The sequence below is a fragment of the Mobula birostris genome, chromosome 5 (assembly GCF_030028105.1).
Source record: "Mobula birostris isolate sMobBir1 chromosome 5, sMobBir1.hap1, whole genome shotgun sequence".
Classification (NCBI taxonomy): Eukaryota; Metazoa; Chordata; class Chondrichthyes; order Myliobatiformes; family Myliobatidae; genus Mobula; species Mobula birostris.
The window spans coordinates 87,242,250-87,269,026 of NC_092374.1; the positions used below are offsets into that span (position 1 = coordinate 87,242,250).

The 26,777-nt window shown below is 45.7% G+C and overlaps 1 protein-coding gene across 1 annotated transcript in view; it reads right to left on the minus strand.

Annotated features, from left to right (window-relative positions):
- The window catches only part of slc12a9 (solute carrier family 12 member 9), a 108,588-nt gene extending 82,084 nt beyond the window's left edge, over positions 1-26,504 (minus strand). The window contains exon 1 of the mRNA XM_072258343.1: positions 26,088-26,504. Within this exon, the coding sequence (XP_072114444.1) occupies positions 26,088-26,304 (217 nt within the window). The 5' untranslated portion in view covers positions 26,305-26,504. The remainder of the gene's footprint in view (positions 1-26,087) is intronic.
- Between the last annotated feature and the right edge of the window lie 273 nt (positions 26,505-26,777).

The following is a 26,777-nucleotide window of genomic DNA, read 5'->3' on the forward strand; positions in this document are numbered from 1 at the left end:
GGCACATGGACTGACATGCCGGAATGGGAATCAGAATTAAAATATTAATAACAGTAGTTTGCAAAAGTTAGTTGGCACACAAATTCCATAAAGATTTATGTCTTAAATATTGAAGCTTGGCCTGCATGACGACGTGTCGTTATCACAGGCAAAGCCCTCTCCCACCATTGAGTACATCTACAAGGGAAGCTGCTAGCCAGAAGCAGCATCCACCGCCCAGGCCATACCCTCTTCTCTGGGTTGCCATTAGGCAGGAGGTACAGAAGCCTCTGGTACCAAATCATGAGGTTCAGTTATTACCCTTTAACCATCAGCCTCCTGAACTGAGACAGATAACATTAACCACCACTACTCTGAACTGGTGCAGCTGTCAGAGGCCTCAGCACTTGTGATCGCGCTCTCTCGATGGGGGTGGGTGGCGGGGGAGAGAATGCAGGTTCTCAAGCCGGCTGAGCTCAAATGTGTCACTTCAGACTGTAACATTGAACAGCACACTGGTCTCACAACACGCTGTGGAAAGGGTAACACCTCTTGGTTCCTCGTTAGTGATAGAGAGACAGCCTGTGGCACGTTGAACTGTCAGGATATGCGCTGTAGTTTTTGTTGGACAGCAGATCATGGGCTCTGAGGCTTTGCTATTGCTTGCTTGATGGGTGGTGGGCACTGATGTTTCCCGTTTGAACAAGTGGGGGGGGGGGGATTGATGCTTTGCTGCTGTAGATGTGCCATTTCCATAGATGTGCCTGACCTGCTGAGTTCCTTCAGCATTTTATGTGCATTGATCTGAGTTTCCAGCATCTGCAGGATTTCTTGTGTTACTGTTATTAAAATGCTAAGCAATTGACATATTTTGATCTTAAATGCAAGACTTAGCAGATGATAAAAATCTAGGGCATCACATACAAAATGCTAGAGGAACTCAGCAGTTTCTATGAAAAGCATCAAGTCGGGGGGGGCTTTGGGGTTATGTTTTCTGCCATTCATTCTTTGGGTTTTCTTCCTCTTTTGTGAATGTCCATGAAGAGCAAGAATTTCAGATTGTATAATGTATACATTCTCTGGTATTAAATTGAACCACTGTTTCTATGGCCTACAGACTCACTTTCAATGACTCTTTTCAACTCACGTTCTGAGTACAAGTTTTTGTTTGCATATTGGTGTTAGCCAGTCTTTGTAGGTAGTTTTTGTAAACTCTATTGTATTTCTTTTTCCTGTAAATGCCTGCAAGAAAATGAATCTCAAGGTAGTGTTATAGCAATTACTTGTACTTCAGTAATAAATTTACTTTGAAAATTAACCCTCCCAGTCCACACATTGCATGACACTCTGAAGGCCAACACTTCAGTTCAGGGACTCTGCCGGTTTCGTTCACAGGGCCAATGGCAGAACGAGGTGAGTCTGGGGCCTGGGAATGGGCAGGCACATTATAGTCACCAGTGTGACTGAATTGTAGAAATAAATATACCTGCTGATACCAGTTCCCCTTCCTACCTTGGGAAGGTAGTGGTCTACTGTACTGTGTAGGGTCAGTAAGGAAGGCAGTTGTTCAAGTGATTCATCACTCAGTTTGCAAGATTCATCTCCTTGCAGGCAGCCTAAGGAACCCATCAATCACCCAATGTGCAGAAAAACAACCAAATCGTGCAAATAAGCATGATTGAAGTTCATGAAAAGTTCAGAAATGAAGAAATGAAAGTGAATTCACAGCTGCGAAGCCAGTCACAAAGAGTCCATCGGTAAAGTAACTAGTAGTTACGTTTACTGGCAGCAAGTCATCGCTGTGCTTCACCAGCACCATCTTAAACTGCAAATTATAATTTTGACTTTAATCCTAAAGAAACTTATCCCAAAAGGAAGCCAAGATCAGTCTATTCATAAGCCACAAACAATCCGCGAGAAGAACTCAGCAGGTCAAGCAGCATTGATAGGAGTAATTGTTGATGGTTTAGGTCCAAAACTCTGCAACTTTTGACCCAAACAGTTCTTTCCTTCCTCAGATGCTGCTTGACCTTTCGAGTTCTTCCAGCAGTTCCAGATTCCAGCATCTGCCATGCCCTACATCTCCATCAGTCTATCCACAGAATTGTTGAGTGGCCCAAACATAGGGCCTTGCTTCTAACAGGCTTCCTGCTTCAACGATGAGAGGCTAATGGCAGCTTGGTGGTGCAGCAGGTCAGAGCTTCAGTGACCCAGGTTCGAGTCCGACCGCCGCAGCTGTCAGTGTAGAGATTACATGTCCTTGCTGTGACTACAAGTTGTTCCACATTCCCCTTAAAAGATGTTGGTGCATTAATTGGCTAATGTAAATATTTGAACTAGGCTCAAAGTTCAAAGCAACACACACGAAATGGTGGAGGAACTCAGCAGGTCGGGCACCATCTATGGAATTGAATAAACAGTCAATGTTTCAGGCCAAGACCCTTCTTCACCGCTGGAAAGAAAAGGGAAAGGGTCTCGGCCCAAAACGTCGACTGTTTATTCATTTCCATGGATGCTGCCTAACCTGCTGAGCTCCTCCTGCATTTCATGTGTGTTGCTTTGGATTTCCAGTGTCTGCAGACCTTCTCGCATTAGCTCCAAGTTCTATATTTCTTTGACTACGGGGCAATAAGTTTGCTCTCCGGAGCTGGCACAGACCTACCGTGGAGGACAAAGTACAGGTGCCCAGTGGCAAGTACCCTGACTGGCTGAATCATGCCCAGGAACAGAAAAGACTACAGAGAATGGTGGATACAGCCCATTCTATCATAGGCAAAGCCCACCACCAGTGAGTACATTTACATGTAACAGTTAGCACTTCGCCATACAGTACCATTGACCAGGGTTCAATCCCCATCACTGCCTTTAAGGAGTTTGTATGTTCTCCCCATGACTTCATGGGATTCTTTGGAGTGTTCCGGTTTCCTCCCACAGTCCAAAAATTTACCGATTAATAGGTAAACTGGTCACATGGGTATAATTGAGCAGCAAAGACTCATACTGGGCTGGATGGGCCTGTCACTGTGCTGGATCTCTAATTTAATTTACATAGTTTGCCTTCATTTGCACACTGGTTATCTGTCAGTCTTTCTGTTTATGTACACGTTTTTTTGTAAACCTCTGGGAGGACCACAATCTTGGTGTAGGGTTTGGAGGCCTGCGTGCCTCAGTGACCTGGAGAGCTGTTGGCTGGGGTCAGGGCTTTATGCTTTGGTTGGGTCACCCATGCCGAACAGGTCAAAGGATAGTGGCCAGTCTAAAAGTGTTCAATCACTTCTCCAGGTTTGGGGATTCAGCTCAGGTTTAACAACCCAGACTGGTAAAACAAAATTGTTATGGAAACAGCAATGAAGAATCCTACGTCTGAGTGCGATGGTATTGCTGGACTCTCCATCCAGAACTTGCATGACTGACAGTAGTAAAAACAGAGAGAAAGCTACTGGCACAGTGAAGGAAGCCCTGAACAATGCCAAGACCAAAATTGGTTTTGGAAATGTACGCTTCATTGGACCCCCAAAGGGCGGAGGAAATGCAGGAGACCACAGACAATTTGGCACTGTACCATAGAGGCAGAAATGAGGACCCTGAACCATTCCTGGGGCACAATGGAGAAGATGGCCAAGGACAGACAAAGATGGAGGACCTTCATCACTGGCCTAAACACCAGTGGCGTAACAAGTATTTAATGATAATCTTTAATAAGTTTATATCGTGTTTCTTTTCCCCATGGATGCCTGCAAGAAAATTTAATCTAGATAGTATATAGTTACAGATATGCACTTTGACAATAAATTTACTTTGATTGCCCCGTTTCCATGTCATAGCAAGCAAAAGAAAACTCTGAATGAACATTTTCTCCACATGGACTTTACAGTACTGTACTATATTTTTGGTATATAAGAGCTAGGGATGTTTGCACAGTACTGTATATTGGTTAAAATAGCAAGGTAGTTGGGAAACAGAAATAGAGTACTTTGTATTGGCTCACTAGTATTGTGTCATTCGGCAACAAGAAATATGTTATCTACAGTACAAGTGTCTTAGGCAAATCTCTATAGCACAAGACTTTTGCACAATACTGTAGTAATTTTATGTATTGCATTCTACTGCTACCACCAAAACAAATTCCAAGAGTGATCATAAACCCGATTCTGATCTGGGTCTCTATTGTGGATTGAGAGTAGGAAGGGGGAATCATGGTTGGAAAAAGGGGGCAGGGGGAGGGGAGGGAGTGGGAAGCACCAGAGACACATTCTGTAACGATCAATAAACCAATTGCCTGGAATCAAATGATTCTTGCCTGGTGTCCCAGGTCTGGGCCGGTCTGCTCTCGTGGCACCCTCTGTCCCTGGCACTCCTTCTCTGCCACCTGTCCCACACCCCTCCTTCTGCACTCCACCCTCACCATTCCCAACATCCTTTGATCCCGCCAGATTTACAAACTGGCTCTCTGCTCCACGTTGACAAATACAGTACTTGCAGAATTCTCATATTGCTAAGGTGCCTATGTGCCTCTAAGACTTTTACACAGTACTGTACGAGAGCAAGCACGTCTCATCTGAAAGACGTGGCATAGTACTCCTTCAGAACAATTTTTTTTAAAAAAAAAGGATCAGTTGAACACAGGTTCCTGTTACTGATGTAAAAACAGCCTTGAAGAGGATTCAATATTGTGTAATACTGGAGTACAGCCAGAAGTCTCCTTGCTGGGAGAAGGTGCCTACCCAATCCATTTTGGGTCAGGGAGAGAGGAAGATTCCATTCTTGTCTGTCAGGGTATGAAGTAAAGCAGGGAGGAGCAGCAATTAATATCTTTAAACACAGAAGAGACATGCTTAACCTGTGCAGATATGATAAATTGAAGGAGAATGTCAGGGGACGGCAGAGGATATTGCTAAACCGCCAATACCAATGCACTGTTCATGCAGTTCAATGTAAAAACGTGGCCACAAACTGAAATACCCTAAACTTATCAGAAAATAATTTCAGAGTGACAATAAAGATTGGCATAAGGCACACAACTTTGTCATTGGAAAGTGCCTGATAAAATTTACCAAGTTACAAATAACAAGAGTTCTTTCAATGGGCAAGTTTTCAGAATCAGATTTAATATCACCAGCATACATCGTGAAATTAGTTAACTTAGGAGCAGCAGTACAATGCAAAACATGATAATATAGAAAATAAACAACAGTCAATATATTAAATAGTTAAATAAAATTATTGCAAAAATAGAAATAAAAAGTATGGGGTAGTGTTCATGGGTTCAATGTCCACTCAGAAATCAGATGGCAGAGGGGAAGAAGCTGTTCCTGAATCACTGAGTGTGTGCCTTCAGGCTTCTATACCTCCTCACTGATGGTAGCAATGAGAACAAGGCATGGCCTGGGTGATGGGGTCCTCAATGATAGATGCCACCTTTCTGGAGACACTGCTCTTTGAAGATGTCCTGGATACTACACAGGCTAGTGCCCATGATGGAGCCGACTAGTTTTACAACTTTCTGTAGCTTCTGTAACTTTCTGTAGCTTAATAATACATATTCCTGTACAGCTCTATGTTCTAAACAATTTGGGGAAAGAGGCACAGAGTGTGTGGGGAGCAGGGTATTCCAGAACTTAGTGTAATTAAAAGCAGAGAATGTGTTTTTGGATCTATCAACCTCTGCCTTAAATATACCCATTGACTTGGCCTCCACAGCCACCTGTGGCAAAGAATTCCATGGATTCACTCTCTTGCAAAAGAAATCCCTCATCTCCACTCTAAATGGATGTCCCTCTATTGTGAGGCTGAGTCCTCTGGTCTCAAGACTCTCCCACCATAGGAAACATCCTCTCCACCTGCACTCTATCAAGGCCTTTCACTATTCAATAACAAAGATTATTCCTGAAGGAATATCTGGAACCAGGGAGCTGTGTCCCACATCAGTGGAAAAGGTCAGGGCAGCCATGATGCCAGTATGTTAGGGTTGAGCAGGCAGGTGGGATGATCTACCCACTCTAAGTTAAAGCCTGGAACAGGACAGCACTGGAACAGACCCTCCAGCCCACACCACTGAGCCAAACTAATTATACTAGCAATCAAACGCCTAACTAAACTAATGCCTTCTGTCTACACAAGGTCCATACCAAGGTTCAAAGTCAATTCATTATCAAAAGCACATGTATGTCACCATATACAATCCTGAGATTCGTTTTCTTGTGAGCATACTGAGTAAATCTACAGAACAGTAACTAGAACAGAATCAATGAACAACCATTCAACAGGTGTGCAAAGAGACAAACTGTGAAAATACACACAAAAAAAAAATAGGAGTACATGAAAAGAAGAGTCCTCGAAAGTGAATCCATTGGTTGTGGAAACATTTCAATAATAGGGCAAGCGAAGTTATCCCGTTTGGTTCAAGAGCCGATATTTGAGGAGTAATAACTGTTCCTGAACCTGGTGGAGAGAAATCTGAGGGTCCTGTACTTTCTTTCTGATGGCAGCAGTGAGAAGAGAGCATGTCCTGAGTCCCTGAAGATGGATGCTGCCTTCCTGTGACAGTGCTCTGCGTAGACGTGCTGGAGGGCAGGGAGAGCTTTACCTGTGATGGACAGGGCCATTATCTACTACGTTTTGTAGGATTTTCTGTTCAAGGGCATTAGTGTTTCCTTACCAGATGCAGCCTGTCAATATACCCTCCAGCACACATCTATAGAAGTTTGTTGACTTGTTAAGATGTCATACTGAATCTTCACAAACTCCTAGGAAAATGAGGAGGAACTTCTTTAACCAGAGTGGTAAATCTGTGGAATTCAGTGCCACAGGCAGCTGTGGAGGTTAAGTCATTGGTATATTTAGTCATAGTCATACCTTATTGATCCCGGGGGAAATTGGTTTTTGTTACAGTTGCACCATAAATAATAAATAGTAATAGAACCATAAATAGTTAAATAGTAATATGTAAATTATGCCAGTAAATTATGAAATATTTACGGCAGAAGCTGATAGCTTCTTGATTAGAGTGGATCAAAGGTCTCATTTACAGCAATTTTCTATGTTTGGCCTAGAATTATCACAACTCCTCTCTTCAAATTAGTATCACTGGCTCATTAGGGCAGCAGGGTAGCATTGTGGTCAGCACGCTTTACAGTACAAGCAGACTAGGTTCAGTTCCTGCCACTGCCTGCAAGGAGTTTGTATGTTCTCTCTGCGGCTGCGTGGGTTTCCTCCGGGTGCTCCGGTTTCCTCCCACAGTCCAAAGATGTACCGGTTGGAAAGTTAATTGGTCATTGGAAACTGTCCCATAATTAGGCTAGTGGGTTGATGGGCAGTGTGGCTCGAAGGGCCTATTCTGCACTGCATCTCAATAAATTTAATGTGTCAGCTGAATGGCAGCACCACTGACAGCCCCTCACCATGGGTGCAGCGCCTCGATTTTTCTGCGTAGCAAAGCGCCAGGAGTGAGACTCGAACTGACAACCTCTAGACTTAGGTCAGTGACCCACTGAGCAGCTCGAGTTATTCTGCCTTTTCCCGCTGGCATCCCAGCATCAGATATTTAATTAGCAGCCTCACACTTGAATCGCAGGAACCATCCACAGTTTATGTACAAAGCAGAGGCACAGAAAGCAGTGATCCTTGTGACCTCCCTAATTACAGGGAAAAAAAAGAGAAGCATTGTGACTGTCACATGTCGGCAACAATGAGGCCATTGACAGCCAGTGAATAAATGCAGTTTTTTTAGAGAGGGATGCCTCAGGCAATGCTCCATCAACATCTGCAGGATTAAAACTGGTCATTTGAAAACTACAGTGAAGGCCCAGATTAAGGCGGCCGTTATGCGTCTGCTCGGGTACAGGACACCACCACCATTTTCAGGGCCTTGGACAGACAGACATTGAGGAACTCAGCAAGTCGCAAGTCAGGCAGCATCTATGGAGAGGAACCGAAATGCGAAATGGAAGAAGAGTAAAGGGGACAGGTGGAAGAGAATACTGTAGGATATTTGACCAGAGGCACCACTGCTAAATCGATGCTAACATCACAACATGGAGATTAAAACAAATGCTGAGATAAGATATAGGGGCAGAATCAGGCCATTCGACCCATTGAGTCTGCTCTGCCATTCCATGTGGCTGATTTATTATCAACCGCATTTTCCAACCTTCTCCCTGTAACCTTTGACACCCTGACTAATCAAGAACCTATCAACTACTGCTTTAAATATATCTGAAATATTTGGCCTCCGCATCCATCTGAAACAGCGAATTCCATAAATCCACCGCTCTCCGGCTAAAGAAATTCCTCTTCTATTGTAAATGGACGTCCTTCTACTCTGAGGGTTGAGTCCCCTGGTTCTAGACTCCACTGTTGGAAACATCCTCTCTCCATGTCCACTTCATCTAGGTCTTTTAATATTCAATAGGTTTCAGTGAAATGCCCCTCATTCTTCTAAACTCCAGCAAGCACAGCTCCAGAGCCATCAAACACATCTATGGTTACCCTTACATTCCAAGAACCTCTTCAGGACCCTCTCCAATAACAGCACATCCTCTCGTAGATAAAGGCTCCCAAAACTGCTCACAATACTCCAAATGCAGTCTGACCAATGCCTTATAAAGCATCAACATTACATCCTCACTTTTATATTCTAGTCCTCTCGAAATTAATACTAACATTGCATTTGCCTTCCTTACCACCTATTCAACCTGCAAGTTAGCCTTCAGGGAACCCTGCACAAGGACTCCCTAGTTCTCAATATTGGTAACCATACCTCCTAAATATTGTAATGCATGGAATTAAAAGTGCACCAAACTAAAAAATAATTATTAAAAGTAGAGGGAGAAAAGGAAACTTGTTCTGGCGATCTTTTGAATTTAGTTATATCAAGTACCTCTTATGGGTGGAGAGGAGGAAGTGGTGGTGTCCCCAAGTCTAGTGTTCAAAATCAGAGGACAGCCTGTATCCTTGCCATGTCAATAAGAACAGTATACATATGCTCAGTGCTACTTTATGAGGTACACTTGCTTGTTGATGCATATATCTAATCAGCCAATTATGTGCCAGGAACTCAATGCACAAAAGCACACAATCATGATCAAGAGGTTCAGTTGTTGTTCAGACCAAACATCAGAATGTGGGTAGGCAAAGATCGCAAGACCCTACATCTACGGACTCCAGAGCCTGCTGGCCATGAAACTAGCAGGCATGAACTTCAGATTGCGGCTCCTGCCATTGATCTCACTGGTTCCAACACCTCAGGGCATATCCAAAACCCGGATCCCAGCAACGACCATGGACACCTTCAAAGCGATTGCGCAACCACCAACTGCGACTCCAGCCTTGAACTCCAGGCCGGGTCTTTATGTGCTGCTATTGTGACTCCCGTCTCCTCTTCCCCCACCAATACTCTGCAATCCCGTCTCCCTCAGATCCCATCGTCAGCTCCTGGGTCATCTTCCTCTCACCCCAACCCTCCCCTCTCCATTGACACCCCCAGCCTCCCCCACCCCCCCCCCCATCCCAGCTCTCATCCGTGCCGGGTCTTTACCATCCCCTCCGACCTTCAACTGTCGGAGGCAGAACACTCTGTCCTCAGTAAGGGCCTCACCTTTGTCCCCCTTCGCCCACACCTCAGCGTGTTCCGTGTTCGCCACGATGCGGAACTCTTCTTCTGCTGTCTCCATCTCCGAGGCTACTTCTTCGGCAAGGACACTTCCACCCCCACCGATGACCCCTTCTCCCGTCTTCAACCCTCCTCTTCTTCATGGACACCCCGCTCTGGTCTTCTGCCTGCTCTGGATCTCTTTATTGCTAACTGCCGATGGGACATCAACCATCTCGACTTCACCGCACCTTGTTCCCATTCCAACCTCACACCTTCCAAACGCTCTGCTCTCCACTCCCTCCGCACTAATCCAGTCCTGACGAAGGGTCTCGGCCTGAAACGTCGACTGTACCTCTTCCTAGAGATGCTGCCTGGCCTGCTGCGTTCACCAGCAACTTTGATGTGTGTTGTGGGAAGAAATGTGATCTAAGTGACTTTGACTGTGAATAATTGTTGGTGCCAGATGGGGTGGTTTGAGTATCTCAGAAATTTCCTGGTCTCCTGGAATTTTCATGCACAACCGTCTCTAGAGCAAGGGTTTCCATTAAGGGGTCCATGGACCCCAGGTTGGAAACCTCTGCTCGAGAATTTACAGAAAATGGTGCGGGAAAAAAACATCCAGTGAGCGGCAGTTCTGAGAGTGCAAATGCCTTGTAAATGAGAGAGGTCGGAGGAGAATGGCCAGACTGGTTCAAGCTGACAGGAACACAAATAACCACGCATTGCAGCAGTGGTGGTGTGCAGAAGAGCATCACTGAACGCACAACACATCTAATGTTGAAGTGGATGGGCTACAGCAGCAGAAGACCAGGAACATGCACTCACAGGCCACTGTTATGTTGACCCTAACAACAGGAATTTTGCAGATGCTGGAAATTCAAGCAACACACATCAAGGTTGCTGGTGAACGCAGCAGGCCAGGCAGCATCTCTAGGAAGAAGTGCAGTCGACGTTTCAGGCTGAGACCCTTCGTCAGGACTAACTGAAGGAAGCTTCAGTTAGTCCTGAAGAAGGGTCTCGGCCTGAAACGTCGACTGCACCTCTTCCTAGAGATGCTGCCTGGCCTGCTGTGTTCACCAGCAACTTTGATGTGTGTTGTTATGTTGACCCTTATATATTGGTGGTACATGCCAAGCTTAACGGTATTGAGACCCAAGAGGGTCTTGAAGTTAAATAGTCCCAATGCAATTGGGATGCTTAATGGAAAAACAAACTTGTTTGAACTTTAATTACTGTGTGTATATTGTTCCAGTTCCTATACTATGACAAGGATACCAGTGGTTGACCCAAGGCTGCATGTCAAAGGATGGTGGTGAATATTGGTAGCTTGGATTGTGGTGTTCGATGTTGCAGTGTTCAGTGAACTTGGCAATTAGCTTGCGGACGTTTCATCACCAGTCGAGGTGACATCTGTAATAACTCCGTAAACAAACATATCAATGTAGACCTCTTCTACGGAACCCCTAAAAGCTAAAGAAACGCGAACCAATAGAATTCAAAGGTCAGCTGAAGGGGCAACCAATCAGGACGGACGCAAGTGAATGCGGGGTGGGGGTCTATATACACGCAAGCACCCTCAAGGAGAAACACCAACAGCTGAGGAAGTAATCTCGACTGGAGACAAAACGTCTGCAAGCTAGTTTCCAAGCTCGGCGAACAGCAACATCAAATGCTGAAAGTCATGTCCTGGCCCTCCCCTACTTGTCAGAGGCTGGAGCTCAGCGAGTTAGTTTGGTGAGTGTGCTTTGCAATTTGAACAAACTAACAACTGCTGTCTTGCATGTACTACGCAGTTAACGGCCCAGCAAGCTTCGTAGGGTCCCGCTGTCTAAGAGCTGGCAGAATTGGTCTTGCATTAAAACTGCTTCCCCAGATGAAAATACCTAATCCTGGCAGAGGCACAAACTTCCTTGCCAAGCCAGTTTCACCCACATGATGCTGACGAGAAAATCCTCTTGAGGAATGAATGTTTACAGAGACACCCAGGAGTCAGTAACACAACGTGGAAACAATCCTTTCAGCCTGCACGATGATTGGTGAGCACACGGCACAGTAGCGGTCTGGTTAGTACAGCGCAGGTGACCCAGGTTCAATTCCCGCCACTGCCTGCAAGGAGTTTGTACATTCTCCCTGTGGCTACGTGGGTTTCCTCTAGGTGCTCCAATTTCCTCCTAAAGTCCAAAGATGTACCAGCTGGTAGGTTAATTGGTCAGCCTCAGGGTCAAGGAGTAATACAATGGCATGAATATAGATTCCTCCTTCCGGTGAACAAATTCCCCCCCCCCCCCCCCACCGCATTCCCCATTGTGACCTTTTACTTCTCACCTGTCTATCACCTCCCCCTGGGCCGCCTCCTTCTATGGTCCACTCTCCTCTCACATCAGGTTCTTTCCTCTCCAGCCTTTTACCTTTCCCACCCATCGGGCTTCACCTATCATCTTCCAGCTATCCTCCTCCCCACCCCACCTTTTCATTCTGGTTTCTCCCCCCTTCCTTCTCAATTCTGAAGAAAGGTCTCGGCATGAAACATCAACTCTTTATTCAATTCCATAGATGCTGCTTGACCAGCTGAGTTTATCCAAGAGTGAGAGTGAGTGAGTTTTTATATATATATTTATTAGATTAAGCTACAACTAAATCAGGGGATTGCTAGGTGCCGCGGCTCAAAGGGCCTATTCCACACTGAATCTCATTGAATAAAGAAATTTACACCAATCCCACTTTTCCTCTACGCTCCCCTCCACTTTCACCCCCCAGCCCGGCCCCAAAATTCCCGACATATTACAGGCAATTTACCCACCAACCCACGTGCCTTTGGGATGTGGGAGAAAACCAATACAGTCACAGGGACAATGTGCAAACACAAACTGTGCCCGAGACTGCTAGTTTGTCCTTCAAAAAGAGGGGTTCAGGATAAAGTATTAATAAAGTTTATTGTTGTATGCACAAGTGCATTCTATCCAAAAAGTCCATGGTGACTCTCAAACAATTCGTAACAGAGTGAACAAAAAGAATATTGTGGTGGTTAAAACATAAAAGAAAGCCTTCAATACAGTGTCCTTCTCACATACACACAAAGTACTGGAGGAACTCAGCAGGCCAGGCAGCATCTATGGGAAAGAGTAAACAGTTGACATTTCGGGCCAAGGCTGTTCATCTGAACTAGAAGTGGAGAAGAAAGATGAGAAGTTAGAGTAAGAAGGTGTGGAGAGGGGAGGAAGTAGTACAAGGTGGTGATAGGTGAAACCGTGATGGGGTGGTGGGGGGGGAGGGAGGGGTGAAGTTAAGAGCTGGGAAGTCGATTGATGAAAGAGATACATGGCTTAGAAGGGGGAATCTAACAGAGGACAAAAGGACATGGAAGAAAGGGAAATAACAGGAATTCTGCAGATGCTGGAAATTCAAGCAACACACATCAAAGTTGCTGGTGACTTAGTCCTGACGAAGGGTCTCGGCCTGAAACGTTGACTGTACTGCTTCCTAGAGATGCTGCCTGGCCTGCTGCATTCACCAGCAACTTTGATGTGTATTGCTGGAAGAAAGGGAAGGTGGGGAAGACCACCAGAGGGAGGTGATGGGCAGCTAAGGAGACAAGGTGAGAGAAGGCCATTACCAGAAGTCTAAGAAATCGACGTTCATGCCAACACATTGGAGGCTACCCAGACAGAATATAAGGTGTTGCTCGTCCAATCTGAGCAGCAGTAGAGGAGGACACGGACTGACACATCGAAATGGGAAGTGGGAATTAAAATGGGTGGCCACTGGGAGTTCCCGCTTTGGTGCTTGGCAGAGCAGTCTCCCGATCTACGTTGGGTTTCACTGAAATACAGGAGGCCACATCTGGAGCACCGGATACTGTAGATGATCCCAACGAATGCACCTGGCTTGGGACCCTGAATGGTAGTGAGGGAGGTGATGTAGGGGCAGGTGTGGCACTTGTTCTATTTGCAAGGATAAGTGCCAGCAGGGAGGAATGAAATGACAAGGAAGTCACGTAGGAAGCGATCCAGGTGGAAAGCTGAAAGTAGAGGGGGAGGAGGTGCACTTGGTGGTAATTATGAAGAATTAAGTGCCGGATGCAGAGACTGGTGGGGTGTTAGGTGAGAAGAGGAAGCCCATCCCTGGTGTGTGGAGGGCAGATGTGAGCAAAATGTAAGAGATGCAGTTGACGACAGTGTTGATGGTGGAGGAAGGGAAGCCCCTATCTTTGAAGGAGGACACCTCCTAAGTTCTGGAATAAAAAGCTTCATCCTGAGAGCAGGTGCAGCAGAGATGGTGGAATTAAGAGAAGTGGGTGGCATTTTTACAAGTAACAGGATGGAAGAGGTATAGTCCAGGTGGCTGAGAGAGTCATAGGGTATGGTGAGGGTAGGATTAGTGCGGAGAGAATGGAGAGCATTGTGTTCAGAGGGAATGAGGTTGAAATTGGAGACAGGAGTGATGAAGTCGAGACGGTTGATGCCTTGTCAGGAGGTAGCAATGAAAAGATCCAGAGAAGGCAGAAGACCAAGATGGGGTATCCAGTATGGTGAGGTTGGGATTAGTGCAGAGAGAATGGTATTGTTATGATTAGTATCTGGGCTATACCTTTTCCCACCCTGTTGCTTTTTAAAAAAAAAAAAAAAAATGCCACCCCCTTCTCTCAATTCCTCTGTCTCTGCCACATCTGCTCTCAGGCTTTTCATTCCAGAACTAAGGAGATGTCCTCATTCTTCAAAGAAAGGGGTTTCCCTTCCTCCACCATCAACACTGCCCTCAATTGCATCTCTTCCATTTTGCGCACATCTGCCCTCATCCCATCCTCCCACCACACCACCAGGGATAGGATTCCTCTTCTCCTCACCTATCACCCCACCAGCCTCCACATCCGGCAAATAATTCTCCACAACTTTCACCATCTCCAACGGGATCCCACCACCAAGCACATCTTCCCCTCCTGCGTCCCCCCACCCCCACTTCCCGCAAGGATCGCTCCCTATGTGACTCCATTGTCCTCTCCTCCCATCCTACCGGCACTTATCCTTGCAAACGGAACAAGTGCCACACCTGCTCCTACACTTGCTCCCTCACAACCATGCAGGGCCCCAAACATTCCTTCCAGGTGAGTCTGCTGGGGCTATATACTGCGTTTGGTGTTCCCAGTGCGGCCTCCTGTATAATCGGTGAGACCCGATGTAGATTGGGAGACTGCTTCCTCGAGCACTTACAGCGGGAGGCGGGGGGGGAAGAGCGCAATTTCCCGGTGGCCACACATTTTAATTCCACTTCCCATACCAACATGTCGGTCCATGGCCTCCTCTACTGCTGCGATGAGGAAACATCCAGGTTGGAGGAGCAACACCTTATATTCCATCTAGGTAGCCTCCAACCTGATGGCAGTATGCCCCCCCCCCCATTTCCCTCTCACCTCATCTCCTCCCTCTTCCCTTTCTTCCATGGCCTTCTGTCCTCTCCTACTGGAATACCGCTTCTTCAGCTCTGTATCTCTTTCACCAATCAACTTCCCAGCTCTTTACCTCACCCCTCCTCCCTTCCCAGTTTCACCTATCACCTGCTGCCTTGCACTTCTCCTCCCTCCACCTTTTTATTGTCTTCTCACCTTTTTTCTCCAGTTCTAGTTCTGATGGTGTTGGCGCGTGGCCAAGTGGTTAAGGCGCTCGTCTAGTGATTTGAAGGTCACCAGTTCGAGCTTTGGCTGAAGCAGTGTGTGTGTCCCCTTGAACAAGGCACATTACCACACATCGCTCTGCAACGACACCGGTGCCAAGCTGTATGGGTCCTAATCCCCTTCCCTTGGACAACATTGGTGGCGTGGAGAGGGGAGACCTGCAGCATGGACAACTGTTGGTCTTCCATACAACCTTGCCCAGGCCTGCACCCTAGAAACTTTCCAAGGCGCAAGTCCATGGTCTCATGAGACCAATGGATGCCTATTTAAAGTTCTGATGAAGGGTCTCGGACTGAAACGTCTATGGAAAAGAGTATACAGTCGACACTGCCTGGCCTGCTGAGTTCTTCCAGATTTTGTGTTCTTTGGATTTCCAGCATCTGCCGATTTTTTTTTTCTTTCTTATGATTGGCATACAGAATGTCTTCAAGAAATTCAACACGCGACATAGCCTCAGAATAGAAGGGCTTCCTTTTAGAATAGAGGCGAGGAGGAATTTCTTCACCCATGAGGTGGTCACACACACACACACAGCTATGGAGGCCAAGTCACAGGTATATTTAAGGCAGATGTTCTTAGATTCTTGACTGGTGAGGCCATGAAGGGATATGGGGAGAAGGCAGGAGATTCGGGCTGAAGGGGAAAATGGACTAGCCATGATGAAATGGCAGAGTAGGCTCAATAGGCCAAATAATCTAATTCTGCTCCTACAGCTTACAGAATTCAGAAAAAAAGCTCTTTACCCAAAAGTGCGAAACTTGCTACCACTGTTAGTGACTGAGTTTAGAATCAGAATTAATATCACTGGCATATGTTGTGAAATTTGTTATCTTTGTGGCGGTAATATGATGCAATACATAATAGAAAAAAACATGAATTATAGTAAGTATGTTACAGTGCCTATAAAAAGTATTCATTCTCCCCCTTGGAAGTTTTCATGTTTTATAGCATTGAATCACAGTGGATGTAATTTGGCTTCTTTTGACACTGATCAACAGAAAAAAGACTTTCATGTCAAAGTGAAAACACATCTCTACAAAGTGATCTAAATTAATTACAAAAATACAAAAACACAAAATAACTGATTGCACAAGTATTCACCCTTTTAATATGACACACCAAATCATCAGTAGTGCAGCCAATTGGTTTTAGAAGTCACATAATTAGTTAAATGGAAATCACCTGTGTGTAGTCAAGATGTTTCAATCAATTGCAGTAAAAATTCACCTGTATCTGGAAGGTCCAACTGCTATTGCCTTGACGTCACATGTATGTAAACTTATGGAACGTATGATAAATGAGAGGTTAGTGTACTTCTTGGAAAGTAGTGGCTATGTATCAAAGCGGGTTCAGGAAAGGGAGGAATACTATGGATCCAGTGTTGTGCCTAGAGGATGAAATAAGAAAAGCTCAAGTAAATAAAGAGACAGCGGTTGCAGTTTTTTTTGATGTTGAGAAAGCTTATGATATGTTATGGAAAGAGGGGCTCCTAACCAAGCTACATTTAATGGGAATTGCGGGGGCAATGTTCAATTGGGTTAAGGACTTTTTAAATGAGAGAACTATTCAGGTGAAGATAGGATCAGAGCTTTCAAGCCAGTATGTTGTAGAAAACGGGACACCTCAGGAGAGTGCAGTGAGTCCAGCTTTATTCTCCATTTTGATAAATGATATATTCGTAAATATTCCAACGGAAGTGGGGAGGTCATTGTTTGCAGATGACGGGGCTTTGTGGAAAAGAGGGAGAAATATTGAACATATAGTTACAAAAATGCAAGATGGAATTAATCAAGTTGAAGAGTGGGAGACAGAATGGGGTGTTAAATTTTCAGTGGAGAAGACAAAAGCCATGTTCTTTACAAGGAAAAAGTTCAGGGAACTTAGTTTGAATCTGTATGGAAGTAACCTGGGGAGAGTTGAAAGTTTTCGGTTTTTGGGAGTGCACTTTGACTTGAGATTAACATGGAGAGAACATGTTAGATATGTAGTTAGTAAATGTAAAAATGTGATAAATGTCATGAGGTGTCTTGCTGGATTGGAACAGGGTGCTGATTTTGCATCACTGAAGTATATTTATGTAGCATTAATAAGATCAAGGTTAGACTATGTATCGGGGTCAGCAGCAAAATCTGTGCTGGCAGAACTGGATATCGTGCAAGCTCGGGCTCTAAGGGTATGCTTGGGAGCGGTTAGAACTTCTCCAGTGTGTGCACTCCAAGTTGAAGCAAATGAAATGCCATTGGGGCTGCGACGTAAACAGCAGGAGGCCAATTACTGGATTAATTTAAGGGGGCATGGTGATAGCCATCCTACAAAAAGGGTGTTGCAGACATGCTGGGAGAAGGAGAGGACACAAAAAGAAAGTTTCGGCTGGACGGGAGACTGTGCATACAACTGTTGCCCGGGTGCTTCACCAGTCACAGATTTATGGGAGAGTGGCAAAGAGAAAGCCTCAGTTGAAAAAAAAACTCACTTGAAATCCTGTCTCGAGTTTGCCAGAAGGTATGTGGGAGGCTCTGAAGTCAGCTGGAAAAACGTTCTATGGTCTGATGAAACCAAAATTGAGCATTTTGTCCACCAGACTAAATGCTACGTTTGGCTGAAGCGAAACACCGCACATCATCAAAAACACACAATACCTGCTGAGAAGCATGATGGTTGCTGCATCATGCTGTGGGGATGTTTCACTGCAACAGGCCCTGGAAGGCTTGCGAAGGTAGAGGGTAAAATGAATGCAGCAAAATATAGGGAAATCCTGGAGGAAAACCTGATACAATCCGCAAGAGAACTGCAACTTGGGAGAAGATTTGTTTTCCCGCAAGACAATGGCCCCAAGTATAAAGCCAAAACTACATAGGAATGGCTTAAAAACAAAGTTAATACCCTGGAGAGGCCAAGTCAGAGTCCAGACCTCAATCCAATTGAGAATTTGTGGCTGGACTTGAAAAGGGCTGATCCTCATGCAATCTGACAGAGCTCGGGCAGTTCTGTAAAGAAGAATGGGGAAAAATTGCAGTGTCCAGATGTGCAAAGCTGATAGAGGCCTGTCCACACATACTCAAGGCTGTAATTGCTGCCAAAGATGCATCTACTAAATACTGACTTGAAGGGGGTGAGTAATTATGCAACAATTATTTTGTTTAATAATTGTAATAAATTTAAATCAATTTGTAGAAATTTATTTTCACTTTGACATGAAAGTCTTTTCTGTTGAGAAGTGTCAAAAAAAAAAGCCAAATTAAATCCACTGTGATTCAATGGTGTAAAACAATAAAACATGAAAACTTCCCGGGGGGGGGGGGGGGGAGTGGGGAATACTTTTTATAGGCATTGAATATTTTAGTTAAACTAAATTAGTACAAAAATAGAAATTGGAAAAAAATGAGGTAGAGTAGCTGGGTTCATTGTCCATTCAGAATTTGGATGGCAAAGCTGTTCCTGAATCAACCTGCATTCAGGCTGCTGTACCTCCTTCCCGATGGTAGCAATGAGAACAAGCCATGTACTGGGTGATTGGGGGGGGGGGTGGAAGAGAAGGGGTCCTTAATGATGAGCACCACTTTTCTAAGACACTCCTTGAAGATGTCCTGGATACTACAGAGGCTAGTACCCATGATGGAGCTGACTGAGTTTACAAGTTTCTGCAGCTTATTTCGATCCTGTGCAGTAGCCCCTCCCCCTCATACCAGATGATGATGCGGCCAGTTAGAATGCTCTCCACCGCAGAAATTTGCAAGTGTCTTTGGTAACCTACCAAAGTTGAAAAACATAGATACATTCAACATGGAGTCATGAAGGGGCAAGGCATGGAGAGTCACTCTCTGGAAATGCAAGGTTTGGGGCACAATTGCTGGCATGAACCGATTGAGCTGAATGGCTCAGTCATTGCTATTTATTGCTTTTTTTTCCAAAAATTCTGTTGCATTTCTTTTATTTTCCTGTAAATGTCTGCAAGAAATAAATCTGAGGGTAGCAAATGGTGATATATACATACTCATCTTGGAGAAAGACCACTCTGATCTCAAACCTCCACTGCCTTGCAGCTATACCCATTCATGGGGAGTATACCAAGGAAGAAATCCGGAGCTGGGGTCAACGCTGACTGGCAACTCTTGCATCACCACTGGCACCAAACTGTATGAGTCTCTGACATTCCTTTGGGTGCATCAGCTGTGTGGAGAGGGGGAGCTTCCTACATGGGCAACAGCTTGCTCTCCATATCGCACGGCCCTATAGAGTTTACAGAGACTCAACGTGATATCCAAAACTTTGACAAACTTCTGTAGATGTGTATTGGAAATGTATTGACCAAATGCATCACACCAGTGCCCTTGAATGGAAAATCCTACCAAACACAATGGATAAGGCCAAATCCATCACAGGTAAAGCACTCCCCCACCATCGAGCACACCTGCATGGAGTGGTGTCGCAGAAGCCATCATCAGGGGCCCCACTGTCCTGGTCACGCTCTGCCATCAAGGTGGTACAAGCCTCAGGACTCACACCACCAGGTTCAGTTATTACCCCTCAATCAGACTCTTGAACCAAAGGGAAGAGCTTCACTTGCCCCATCATTGAAATGTTCCCACAACCCGTGGACTCACTTTGAATGATCCTTCATCTCACGTTCTTGATATGTATTATTATTTTGTATTTGCACAGATTGATGTCTTTTGTACACTGGTTGAACGCCCAAATTGGTACGGCCTTTCATTGATTCTGTTACGGTTATTCTATTATAGATTTAGTGAGTATGCCCACAAGAAAATGAATCAGGTGACACAGGTACTTTGATAATCAATTTGTTTTGAACATTGTGTCTTGAGTGTAGGACAACATCTATGGTCAACCCTGACCTATGAAAGGCTTTACACATACTTGCAGAATAACTTTACTTGGAACTCATAAATATTGTAGCAGAGAGCATGAAACTGTACTGCTAGGTCAGAGGTTACAAGTCTGTAGTCATACACCACATCCTATGGACTGGCGATGGGGTAATGGCAGGGCGTAACAGTGGAGGAACAAGCCCAATGCAAGTCACAGAGGTCAGTGTGGAGGTCTATTTAATAAATGATGCGCAGGAAGTGAAGATGCAACCAGGCAATGAAGGTGTTTACTGCTTTGTGGGACTCCAGTGCAGCAACAAATAGCTCCGTCAACAATTGGTGTTGCACAGCAAGATCCCACAACTGACACCAACTGCATCCATTCGTCCAGGAGGGGAACAGATCACACCGTGGACAAGAGACCGGGGCACTGACCGGTGACAGCAGGTCACCAGAGTCCCCTGTCCTGCACCAGTTTTTCCAAGTGGTTCCCTGGGGTAACCCATCTTCAAAGACCCTTCCTCTCCCAGGCATGAGGTCTTCGGAGGTTCTGTATCTCTGGGTTTTTAAAAAAAAAAAAAAAAAAAATGTAACGGCATTGCTAGCCTCATGTTCAAGCCTCCTCCTTTCTCAGCCAGGCTTGGGACCATCCACTGCAGAGTTAACGAGGTACTCAGTGCAGAGTTCAACACAGTCTTTGCCACCACCACCAGTTTACAAGGCTCACACAGCAGTGGTGGCCCACCATAGTGAGGAGTAGCAGGGCAGCAGTGGAGCACAGGAGTGTGTGGTGGCCGGGGTGGGGGGGGGAGATCTGACTGAAAGGCAGAAAACTTTGACTGGGAAAGGCAGAGAGCAGGAAGAGCTAGTGGATGACAAGAACACAATGAGGAACCTTTGGACTCCCGTTGCTCCAGTGTATCGGGGCTTCTATCACTGGGACGGTCTGAGCCAAAAAAGCTTTACAGATGGAGGAGGGCGTGCAGGGCCAGATGGACAGTGTTAGAATGCATGTGTATGAACGAGGGTGGAGCGAAAGCACAGCGGAGACCGCAGTCATTTCACGGGGCCAATGGCCACGGATCAGGGTCGATTCCCACTTCTGTCTGAACGTTCTCCTCCCCAGTGGATATCCTCCAAGTGCTCTGGTTTCCTCCCACATTCCAAAGATGTATGGGTTAGGGTTAGTAAACAGTGGGCACTGGAAGAGTGGCTGCCCCCGACACAATCCTCGGACCACGCTGGTCATCAGCGAAAGACTACACATTTCACTGTATGTTTCAGTGTCAGCATCATGTGCTGTGCTGCATGATGTGGGCACGGTCTTTCCATCACCATGATTGTTCTTAGAGGATTTTTCTACAGAAGTGGTTTGCCATTGCTTTCTTCTGGGCAGTGTCTTTACAAAACAGGTGACCCCCAGCCCTTATCAATACTCTTCAGAGATTGTCTGCCAGGCGCCAGTGGTCACATAACCAGGAATTGTGATATGCACCGGTTGCTCATACGACCATCCATCACCCACTACCATGGCTTCATGTCATCACATGATCCTGATTTGGGGGGGGGGGCTCAGTAGGTGCTACACCTTGTCCAAGGGTGACCTGTAGGTCAGTGGTGGGAAGGAGTTCCTTACACCTCCTTTGATAGAGACACACCTCCACTCCGTCATCCATGTTTCAACGTGCATGTGACAAATAAAGCACATCTTCTGAAAGCCTGGCAGACTGCTGGGAATGATAGTGAATCAGGGGAAGGCTTAAAGTCACAGCTTGAAACTCAATGGGACTTCAGGGCTGCAATCACCAGGCCAGCCCCAAACAAACCGATAAACGGCGAGCTTGCTAACGGCAACCAGGATGGATCAATGTCAAAGGGCCTCACAGCCCTTTGGGGGAAAACACACGTTACCCCAATCCAGCATGCCCGCCACTCTGAAGAGACAATCTGAGTGGACAGAGGGGAATTTAGATAACACTTCTACTGTAGCACATTTGCACTAATCTGCATTAAAAATAAAACTAGAAGCATAATGCTCCACACCACAGACAACAATGGAGGTGATTGTCCACTTCAAAGTTCAAAGTGTTCACACACACTCAGTGGCCACTTTGTTAGGTACACTTGCTTATTAATACAGGTATCTAATCAGCCAATCATGTGACAGCAACTCAATGAATAAAAGCACGCAGACATGGTCAAGAGGTTCAGTTGTTTTCAGACCAAATATCAGAATGGGGAACAACTGCGATCTAAATGACTTTGATTGTGGAATCATTGTTGGTGCCAGATGGGGTGGTTTGAGTATCTCAAACTGCTGATCTCTTGGGATTTTCTCTAGCGTTTACAGAGAATGGTGCAAGAAACACAAAAACATCCAGTGAAGGGCAGTTCTGTGTGCGAAGATGCCTTGTTAGAGGTCAGAGGAGAATGGCCAGACTGGTTCAAACTGACAGGATGTCGACAGTAACTCAAATAGCCAGGTGTTACAACAGTGGTGTGCAGAAGAGCATCTCTGAACACACAACACGAAGCTTGAAGTGATGGGCTACAGCAGAAGACCACGCCAGGTTCCTCTCCTGTACCTGATAAACTAGCCACTGAGCACACGTCATCAAATGATACCCTGAGGTTTATTTTCTTGCAGGCATTCATGGTAGAACAAAAGAAATACAACAGAATCATGAAAAGCTACACTCAAAGACTGACAAATGTGCAAAGGGCACACTGTGCAAGTACAAAAATTAACCAAATAATAACAGAAAGTAATACTGAGAACATGAGTCGTAGAGACCTTGAAAGTGAGTCTATAGGCTGAGGAATCAACACTGTTTGTTCATTATTTGTCCTGTTATATGACATGGACAATCATGCTCTATCCATAATCATGATTGATCTGGGCAACTTTTTTCCCCCCTACAGAAACGGTTTGCCATTGCCTTCTTCTGGGCAGTATCTTTACAAGACGGGTGACTCCAGCCATTATCAATACTCTCCAGAGACAGTCTGCCTGGTGTCAGTGGTCACATAACCAGGATTGTGATATACACTGGCTACTCATATGACCATCCACCACCTGCTCCCATGGCTTCACATGACCACGATCGGGTGGGTGGGGGGAGGGGGACTAAGCAGGTGCTACACCTTGCCCAAGGGTGACCTGCAGGCTAGCGAAGGGAAGGAGCACCTTACACCTACTTTGGTAGAGACACATCTCTACCCCATCAACATTGAACTGAGTGAAATAATCTGCAGGGGGACAGCCAGCACAGATTGATGGGCTGAATGAATGGGGAAGTCAGAACCCAATGTCTGCAGGCTCAAGGCCTCCCCTAGGGTAATAGACTGTGTGTTCACATGGGTGGCAGGGAGAAATGCAGCTTGTTTCTCCTGTTTTGCTTCTCATGTTGTTAGGGCTGGAAAACACCCCCCCCCCCCACAGAGGAACTCAGCAGGTCAGACAGCATCTATGGAGAGGAATGAGTCAAGAACCCCTATCAGTCCTTGTTTATTGAGATACGAGGAATAGGCCCTTTGAACCATGTCGCCCAGTAATCTCCCAATTTAAACCTAGCCTAATCAAGAGACAATTTAAAATGAGCAATTAACCTACAAACTGGTACACCTTTGCACCTGGAGGAAATCCACATGGTCACAGGGAGAACGTACAAACTCCTTACAGGAAATTGAACCCGGGTCATCAGTACTGTAAAGCATTGTGCTAACCACAAAATGCCACCTGTCTATTTCCCTTCCATGGATGTTTCCTGACCTGCTGAGTTCCTCCAGCATTTTGTAGGCGTTGCTCTAGATTTCCAGCATCTGCAGAATCTCCTGTTTATGTTGACACCAGAATATGTTCCGACTCCGGGCACAGCCCAAGGTGTGTCGGTTAACACAAACAGCGCATTTCGCTGCCTGTGATGTACCTTGAACTTTGAATAGCCCCATGCTAGAAAGACAGGTTCTTTCAAAACTGCCACTCAACTTTGGACAGAACTTACTTTAAGGATTGTCTTTTAAAGGATGAAGGGTGTAGTCCATTGCTGCAAGTGTGTCTGTTTTGCAAACAAACTGAGAGCCACAGGGCACAAAGTCCTAATTACAATTCACCTAAACTTCTCCAGACAGAGCATGTTATCCCAGAGAGGGTGTACAGCATCGAATCAACAGGAATCCAAAGGGTTAATTTGCAATACTGGAGAAAGTTAACCATTCCAACAAACAGAACTAGACCAAAGTTAGGAATGGCAATTAGATTGATATTTAAGAAATAGAACACAGTACAGGCCATTCAGCCCACAATTTTATGCTGACCTTTCAACCTACTCTAAGATCAATCTAACCCTTCTCTCCATTTTTCTATCATCCATATGCCTATCTGAGAGTCTCTTAAATGTCCCTGGATGCAACTGGCTCTACCACCACCACATTGTGTTTCATACACAAGATCATAAGACACAGGAGCAGAATTAGGCCATCGAGTCTGCTCTGCCATTGATTCATTCATGGCCGATTTATTATCCCTCTCAACCCCATTTTCCTGTCTTCTCCCCATAACCGCTGAAGTCCTGACTAATCAAGAATCCATCAATCTCTGCTTTAAATATACCCAATGGCTTGATCTCTACAGCCATGTGGCAATGAATTCCACAGATTCACCGCCCTCCAGCTAAAATGACCTCAGGCTCACGCATTGTGTTAAAATAAACCTACATTCCCCTTATACTTCTGGCTAATCACTTTAAAATTATGTCCTCTTGTAGAGAAGGAATTGGCAAGGTATAAAGAGAAGCTATTATTGTTTCAGTGGGACTCTGAAGTAAGATTTGAAAAATGAGGGCCAGTTATTTAGGCAACTTTTAAAAAAACACTCTGGTCAGGCCATTTCTGGAAGCCTCACTATAGAGAGGACGTTGAGGGCGCAGAAGAGGTTCACCAGGATGCCGTCTGATTTAGAGGGCACGTGCTATCCTGAGAGGCTGGATAAACTTGGGGTGTTTTCCCTGGAGCGCCAGAGGTGGAGGGGAGATCTGACAGAGGTTTAAGAGATTATGGGAGGCATTGATAGAGTAGACAGTGAGCAACTGTTTTCCCAGGGTTAAAATGTCTAACTCCAGAGGGCATGCATTGAAGAAAAGAGGGGGCTATGAGGGGCAAGTTTTTTTTAACTCAGAGTGGTGGATGCCTGTTATGGTGGTTGAGGCAAATAGATGCGAGGCTTATCACGTTTGGATATGAGGATGGGGGGGGGGCGGATACAGACATTGTGTAGGTAGGAGGGATTAGTTCTGATTTTTTTTAAGCTGGTTCGGCACATCATGGTGGTCAGAAGCGCTTGTTTCCGTGCTGTACTGTTCTAGGTTGACACACAAACTGCTGGAGGAACTCAGTAAGTCGGGCAGCTTCTTTGGAAGCGAAGGAACAGTCGACATTTCGGGCCCAGACCCTTCTTTGGAGGCGAGGGTGATCAGTATCAGAGACTGGTCGGTGCAAGGAATACATTCATTCTGAAAACTGCATGGAGTGTTTAGTTTTAATGGCACACGGGGCAAAGTTTGACAATAGCCCAGTCATTCTCTCGTTGGAAGGCTGCGAATTGACAGGTTGAGCAAGTCTCACTAAACATCGAGGTCCTCGTGCACTTACGCCAGAGAGATCACATTCTTTTTACACAGCTCTTCGGTGGATACATTTTAAAATAAACAGATGCACCAAATTACTAAAAAAAATCTTAAACCCACGAGAACTGCCGGCCGAGAAACCAATCCGCTGGCTGAAGCTGGATTTAAACGGGGGGGGGGGGGGGGAGAACTGAGGCGCAGAAAGGTCACAGGGCAAATCACACCCCAATGTCATTCGCAAATAAAATCTACAACATGTCAACAATGGGTTTAAAACTTAATAAAATACGAACAGCTGCAATTGTTTAATATACGTTTTAAAAATGGCAGGTATTTCAGCTAGCGGTGGGGGGGGGGGCTTGGAAACGAGGATTTTTTTAAAATTAAGAGCTTACCAACTCGCATGAAGATCACGATGCTGAACATGGACAGAACGGTAGGTACCACGACCCCGAAAAAGGTCGACAGCTTCCGGCTGTCGTCGGGCTGCGGGCCGCCGCTGCTGCAAATGGAAACCTCCTCGGTCGGGAGAGCGGCGCAGCTCTCGGCGAACCCCCCGCCCGCCACATTGTACAGGCGGTAGTTGAGGAGAGGAGAGGTCTCGCTGGACATGGTAAACGTCTGCTGCGATGAAAGAGACACCCATGCAGCGGGAGCAAGCCGATGGAAAGGCGGCTGCTCCTCTGGAGCGACTAACAGCGAACTTGTTGTGCCAATTTCAAAGGTGCCCCAATTGAAAGTAATGAGTTGGCGACGTTGCTACCGACAACTCATGTTTCCTCCTCGCCACTTGTACCCAACATCCGCAAGCATCTCTGCAATTCTAGCATCATTGGACGGCGCCCATGTGACCCCAAGCGGCCGCTGGTTGGTCCTCCACGAATTTCTCCTCCCATCCTACTTGTGTAACCAGCTCCAATATATCAACTCCCCGCTGTCATCAGAATCGACATAAAAGCGTTCATGTCAGGGAGGGGAAACGCCCTTTTACAAAAACACCGCCCCCTTTTACTTCCCTACCCACCGCCCCCCGATCATGCCAATAATATTCCTGTCAAATTATTCATAACGCGGGATCCGCGGGA